The 6,881-nt window shown below is 57.0% G+C and overlaps 1 protein-coding gene across 1 annotated transcript; it reads right to left on the bottom strand.

The window, feature by feature from the left end:
* Nucleotides 1-646: 646 nt before the first annotated feature.
* LOC108516548 (mucin-3B-like) lies at nucleotides 647-5,941 on the bottom strand. The gene is made up of 9 exons (XM_017854102.1): nucleotides 5,813-5,941; nucleotides 5,325-5,389; nucleotides 4,249-4,397; nucleotides 3,756-3,821; nucleotides 3,234-3,396; nucleotides 2,509-2,682; nucleotides 2,327-2,418; nucleotides 2,115-2,167; nucleotides 647-1,943 (listed from the first exon to the last, which is right to left on the bottom strand). The coding sequence occupies exons 1-9, from the start codon at nucleotides 5,939-5,941 to the stop codon at nucleotides 1,902-1,904; spliced, it is 933 nt and encodes a 310-aa protein (XP_017709591.1). The 3' UTR covers nucleotides 647-1,901.
* Nucleotides 5,942-6,881: the final 940 nt, after the last annotated feature.

The following is a 6,881-nucleotide window of genomic DNA, read 5'->3' as shown; positions in this document are numbered from 1 at the left end:
TCCAGCCCTTCTCCTGGGCGGGGTGACCACTCACACCTGAGACTGTATGGTCCTGGTCTCCACCCCTGGCCAGACACAGAGGTGACGAAAGGCCATGGCCCGTCCCTGTCCCAGGCAAACATCACAGGGGCCTCTCCCAAGCCCGCACCCAAAGACCCAAGGGGACATGTTATTTCTGAACACCCTCGACTCCTCAGACAGGCCTGACTGCCCACAACAGCAGGAACAGAAGTGCCCAGTGCCAGCACAGACAGGCTCTGTTGTGTGCCTCTGCTATCAGGGTTTGGGAGCCTTGTGGGGGATCAAGATCTTTGGGGAGGCCCAGCTTTACCCATCCTTGTAAAGGGTGACTGGACCAGGCAGCCCTAACCCCTGGACCACCCAACTCCCTGACCCAGCACCAGGGGTCCAATTGCTCCCTAAGCCCCCAGTGTCAAGGTCAGGGCAGTGGTGGGGGTGGGGAGAGCACGGATGACAAAGCCCAAGGGGCCCCTGCCCCGAGTCGCTCCCCAACAAAATGGGTTCCCCCCAACCTCTGTGCTTTCTATGAAGAACATCATGGCCCCCAAGGGCTGCCCACAGAACCCCTCCTTCCTCCCTGGGAGACACGGGTGCTCCCAGGATCCTCCTACAGCGCCGCCTCTGGAAATCCCTGTTCTCCAATCAGGTGGAGACCACTGCGGGGTGAAAGGGAGACAGACAGAGAGCAGCTTCTTTTACAATAAACTCTATATTGTGTTCACATGGAGACCTGGAGATGTGCCGACTTCCGGTCCCCAAGGCCGATCTTCCCAGCCAAGGAGATTGAGGATTTCAGGACTCAGAGTTACGGCAGGAATCAGGAATCGAGGTGACACCAGGGAGAGAGGGAGGGAGGAAGGAAAAGGAAGGGGATGGGAAAAGGCAGTGGTGAGGTGAGAGGGGAGGAAGATCAAAGGGAGTGAGGAGGAGGGGGACTGAGGGGGCTGCCTTTCCTTGGGGACTGGGGAACTCATGCCCTGCCCCCACCCTTGGGGCTCCAGGAGTGAGAGAAAGGGGTGGAGAATAAAGAATCGGGCAGCAGGGTGATGGGGGGAACAGCAGCTGGGATATTTAGGGCAGGGGGAGTGGGGGGCAGAACCGACTAATGGACGGGCTCAGAAGGGGAGAAGATACAAGGAATGAGAGCAAGAGAAACGGGGAATTGGGCAACGGGGTGATGGGGGGAACAGCAGCTGGGGTATCCTAAGACACAGAGGCTATCTATACCTTGCTAGGGACCGGGATGTGAGGAGAGGAGGGAGGATTTAGGGCTGGGGGACTGGGGACAGGATGGATGAAGGAACGGAGTCAGAAGGAGAGGACATCTAAGGAATGAGAGCAAGAGACACAGCAGGGAGCTAGATCAGGAGAGGGCAGGAGATGGGATGGGCTGCAGGCCGCCTCCAGGTTCAAAGTAAGAAACAGGCAATAGGGAATTGAGAGAAAATAGGAACCAGGGCCGGAGACCAGGCGAAGGACATGAGGATTGGAGGATCCGAGAGAGGCAATGGCAACATGAGGGCTGAGACCGGAGGGCAGAGTAGGACTGAGAATTGACCAAATCCATGTGGTTTACACAACAATGGTGTGAGATATCACACAGGAATGTTGTACCCATTTTGCAGGTGAGGAAACTGAGACTCGTTACTGACTTGCCCAAGGTTCGGCAGTGGAAGAGCCTGCACGTGAACTGCGTCTCCTGGTGGGTTTCAGCCAAGTTGGAAAGAGAAGGATGGAATTTGGGGGAACAGTCTCATTTTGCCCAAGAACAGCAGGAGCCTGAGCTGCCCCCTGTCCTGGGGCCACCCCTTGAAATGGACGCAGTGCAGAGCCTTGTGTCCCAGGCAGGGCAGAGGGGATGGTGACGGGGCCCGCAGGGCTCACACTGAGGACGAGGTCATCTCAGGTCTCTTGATGTGCACCTGTCACAGAGTCACAGTGAGGGAAGGGAACGCGGAGCCACTGGTTTGGGCTGACAGGGAGGTCACTCCTGATCAGAGCCCAGCCCCCTCCTTGCCCTCTGGGGGGTCGCCGAGGGAATCTGAAATGGAGGCTGGGAGAGTTCCTTGGGGTCCCCCTCTTTAGCCCCTCACCTTCATAGTGGTGTCCACCTTCTCCAAGGCCACATGGAAATTTTTATCCTTGTCTAGAGAGAGACAGAGAAGAGGGGAGAAAGAGAAGGGGAGAGGGAGGGGACGGAAGAGAGAGGGGGACGGAGTAAATGCGAGGAAGGCAGGAAGGGCGTCTGTCCTCGCAGTGGCGCCCAGGAAAGCCCCTGCCTGCTTCCCCAGGAGGTGAGACTCACCTGTTCCGTCGTCCTCGAAACCCCAGTTTGAAAAAGTGCCCACGATTTCCTCATCCCAGGTCTCGAACCATTTCCTATCCTGGTCCCAAGACCTAGGTGGGGCCGTCGCGGTCAGACATAGCGGGCCCGCCTGGGGTCCCTTGGCCGCCCTCAACCCCCGGCCCCGCCCTCTGAGCGCTCACCGGTCTAGGCGCTGGCCGCCCCACCATCCAGAGCGAACCGCCCAGAAGCCCAGCGCCAGCAGCAGCAGCACCACCAGCGCGGCGCCCGCCGTCAGGCCCCCGACCAGCGCCCTCCAGTGGATCGCCACCTCGCAGCGCGGGCCAGAGAACCAGTGCGTGTCTGTAGAGTAGCAGCTGCGGGAGATGAGACCCTCTTCACCTCGCGGCTCGGGGTCCACGCGTGCACCTGGGCCGCACGGGGGCGGGCGAGGGGACGGGGTCCCAGCCTAGGGCAGCGGGGGGTTCCACCCTATGGCAAGCGGGGGATTCCACCCTAGACAAGGGGCCGGGAATCCACCCTAGAACGTGGGGGCGGGGCTCTACCCTAGGTAACGGGGCGGGATTCCACCCTAGATCAAGCGGGCAGGGCTCCACCCTGGAAGGAGGGGGCGGGGTTCAACCCTAGAACGAGGGGGACGGGGCCCCACCCTAGAATGAGTGGTCCCAGAACGAGGGGACTGGACTCAACTCCATTAGGGGGGCGGGGCTCCACCTTAGGGCAAGGGAGCAGAGCTCCAGGGCAAGGCTCCACCGTAGGGCAAGGGGAATGGGCTTGGAGCCGGACTCTGGGGACAAGGCTCCACCATAGGGCCTGGGGGCGGAGCCGGGGCGGAGCATGGGGCGGGGCTTCATCTTAGAGTGCGAGGGCGGGGCTCGGCTGATGCTAATGGTGAGCGGTGCCTTACCGACAGGCGGGACCGCTCCTCTCCAGAACGCACTGGCCCTGGTGACAGTCGATGGCGTTGTCCACGCCCGACGTGCATTTGGTGACACAGCGGAGCCGGGTGGCCTCCACCAAGGGGAAGTAGAACTCCTCATAGCCCGTGGGAGCGGCGCGGCGGCAGATGGCTGAGGGGTTGGGGAGGGGGTTGCACAGAGACAAGGACCTCATCCATTCTATTCAGGGGCCTGATAATGGTGCCTCTGAAAATGCGGGAGGAGGATTCCATTTCCGAGGTGGGATGCCGTGGGGTAGACCCTGGGATTCGATGAGGGGAGTCCAGCACCACCACCCTCACCCTCTCCTCGTGGCCCCTGCTGTCCTCAGGTGGAAGCCACTAAGCGCCAGGAAGGGCCACCCTGGGCCATATCACTTGCCTCCCCCACAAAGGTCTCTCCCTGCCCCCGGCTTCAATGGGCAAATGTCCCTGGTGGCTGGGATCATAGCCACGGGAGAGCGACCACTCAACCTTTTACCCCACCCTCACCTTCCGGAGTCAGCTCTGTCCTGCTGTTGTTGTTCACCTTGATGGAGTCAGGCTTAAAACACATGGCTGCGGGAACACAGGCACAGATGGAATGGGAGGGGGAGGTCAAGGGGTTAAGGTCAAGGGGTTAGGACCAGGAAGCAGGACAGGCACAGGGAGGGCGGTGAGGGCTGTCTCTGTCTGGGGAACTGTGGAGGGGCCACAGGGGAAGACTCCTGTTCTCTACCTCATCTCCCCTGAGTAATCCGAGGTTTTCAGCCATCCGGGAAATGCTGAGCATGACCATCAGGGGTTGTCTTCCCCAGTACCCAGGTCCTGGGAAGACCCTCCCTAGCCCCACCCTTGATGACGTTGTGTGTGGACTCATTTCCCTTCTCCCAACCTGCCAGAGGTACCATAGGGTTGGCACCTGAGTCCAGAGGGCCCCCGGCCCAGCTGGAGTGGGCTGGGGTGGCGGCTCAGGCCCTGGCCCCTCCCTCCAGCCGGGGCTCACTCTGAGAGTCCTGGCAGCTGTCCACATCCTGGCTGGCATTCTGCAGCGCCTCCTTCAGCGTCGTCTTCGCCTGCTCGTACTGGTTCTCCAGCTGGGGGCTGAAGGGCAGCTCCAGCAGGACCAGGTAGTCCACCACGATGCTGCCATTCCTGAGAGGTCCACGGCCTTAGAGAGTGCCCCAGCCAGGGGCACATGGGTCCTTGGAGGAGCACTCCAGAAGCAACCCAAAGTGCACCAGAAGTGGGAAAGGGGGCAGAGGTCCTGAGTCGGGATGCCACATGCATCCTTTTTAGAAGGGGCTGCCAGCATTCCTGACTTGGTCCGCCTGGGAAGGCAGGACAAGGAATAATTGACATGATTGACTTCCTATCTGTGTGTGTTTTATAGAGGCAAAGTCTGGCTCTGTTACCCAGGCTAGAGTGCAGTGGTATAATTATAGCTCACTGCAGCCTCCAACTCCTGGGCTAAAGTGATCCTTACTCCTCAGCCTCCCAAGTATCTGGGACTACAGGTGTGCACTACCATGCTGACTAATCATTTTATTTATTTATTTTTTATTGTTGTAGAGATGGGTTCTCACTATGTTGCCCAGGCTGGTCTTGAACTGGTTTCAGGTGATCCACCCGCCTAACCCTCCCAAAGTGCTAGGATTGCAAGTGTGAGCCACCATATCTGGCCTGACGTTCTCCTTACGTTGCATCAAGCCATCATCCACTGGGTGTCCCTGGATGCACTCTCTCTCCCTCTCTCTCTTTCTCTCTCTCTAATGCTAACCCACCCAGTAGAGCAGGGGCCAGCCAGAGGGGGATGAAGTCACCGATCCAGGCACCACCTTCCCACATGTCCCTGCAACTTCTCTCCTTCCAGTGTGCTGAAGAAGAGAGGTGCCACCCCTCTTCCAGAAAAATGGCCCCAGAAAATGATCTCAAAAAATACCCCAGGGAGTGATTCCTTATGTAGCCCCTCCACCCCTCTCTTTATAAATTCTGATGATTACCAAAGAAAGGAATGGGTTTTTTCTGTGCACACATTCCCCCACCCAACACCGCCTCCACATCCCCCGATGGGTCTCCTACCTCAGGGACAGGATCTCCACACCCTTGAAGGTGAGGCCCTGCATGCCTGCAAAAATCTTCTGCATCTGAAACACCAAGGATCCCTGGGCTCACGTGTGAACCTGCAGACCTGAGGACACCCAGATGCCCAATCCCAGCTCCAGGGGAGCACCCTTCAATTCCCCTCCCCGGCCGGGAGCCATGGCTCACGCCTGTAATCCCAGCACTTTGGGAAGACAAGGCAGGTGAACCACAAGGTCAGGAGTTCGAGACCTGTCTGGCCAACATAGTGAAATCACGTATCTACTAAAAATACAAAACATTAGCTGGGTGTGGTGGTGTACACCTGTAATTCCAGCTATTCAGGAGGCTGAGGCAGGAGAATCACGTGAACCCGGGAGGCGGAGGTTACAGTGAGCCAAGATCGCGCCTTTGCACTCCAGCTAGGACAACAGTGCGAGACTCTGTCTCAAAAAAAAGAAAAAAATTCCCCTCTCTTTGCCATTTACCTGATTCCAGAAGGTCTTGTTGAAATCCCTGTAGGCCTGAGAAGTGTTGTCATTGAGGTCCGGCGAGAACTCCTGATCGACAGACACTTCCATGCTCACCTCAGTCTCCACTACATCTGCACACAGCATGCATGTCCCCGGTCACTTCTCCATCTGCTTCTGTCTGAAGCCACCAACACCAACACCCAACCCACAGGCTCCTCCTGCTGCTCCTCTCCAAGATCCCTGAGGACTGATGCCCAGAGGCAGAGGCAGGAGAATCGCTTGAACCCAGGAGGCAGAGGTTGTAGTGAGCCGAGATCGTATCACTGCACTCCAGCCTGGGCCGCAGAGTGAGACTCTATCTCAAGAAAATGAAAAAGAGAAAAAGAGAGAGAGAGAGAAAGAAAGAAAGAGAAAGAAAGGGAGAAAGCATTGTGTGAAGATGAGGAAAAGTAGGAAAGGAAAGAAAGGAAAGAAAGAAAGGAAAGAAGGAAGGAAGGGAAGGAAAGAAGGAAGGAAGGAAAGGGGAAGGGAAGAAAAGAAAGAAAAGAAAAGAAAGAAAGAAAGAGAGAGAGAGAGAAAGAAAGAAAGAAAGAAAGAAAGAAAGAAAGAAAGAAAGAAAGAAAGAAAGAAAAGAAAGAAAACGAAAGAAAGAAAAAATGAAGGAAGGAAGGAAGGAAGGGAGGAAGGAAGGGAGGAAGGAAGGGAGGAAGAAGGAAAGAAGAGAGAGAGAGAAAGAAAGGAAGGAATTCTGTGGAGATGAGGGAAAACAGGCAGGAAGACAGACAGCGGTCAGCCTGTGGTCCCTCCTGGCTGCTCCCATAGTGGGCGAGGGTCCATGTCCGAATCCCCAGAACTGTGAGTATGCTACACTATATGGCAAGGGAGGATGAAGGGTGCAGATTGAATTCCATTGCTAATCAGCCTAACTTTTTTTTGTTGTTGAGATAGGGTCTCATTCTGTCATCCAGGCTGGAGTGCAATGGTGGGATCATAGCTCACTGCAGCCTTGACTTTCCAGGCTCAAGTGATCCTCCCACCTCAGCCTCCCAAGTTACTGCGACCACAGGCATGAGCCACCATGCCC

The sequence above is a fragment of the Rhinopithecus bieti genome, unplaced genomic scaffold, assembly GCF_001698545.2.
Source record: "Rhinopithecus bieti isolate Rb0 unplaced genomic scaffold, ASM169854v2 scaffold_38716, whole genome shotgun sequence".
Taxonomy (NCBI): domain Eukaryota; kingdom Metazoa; phylum Chordata; class Mammalia; order Primates; family Cercopithecidae; genus Rhinopithecus; species Rhinopithecus bieti.
This window is presented reverse-complemented; position numbering and strand designations above follow the sequence as displayed.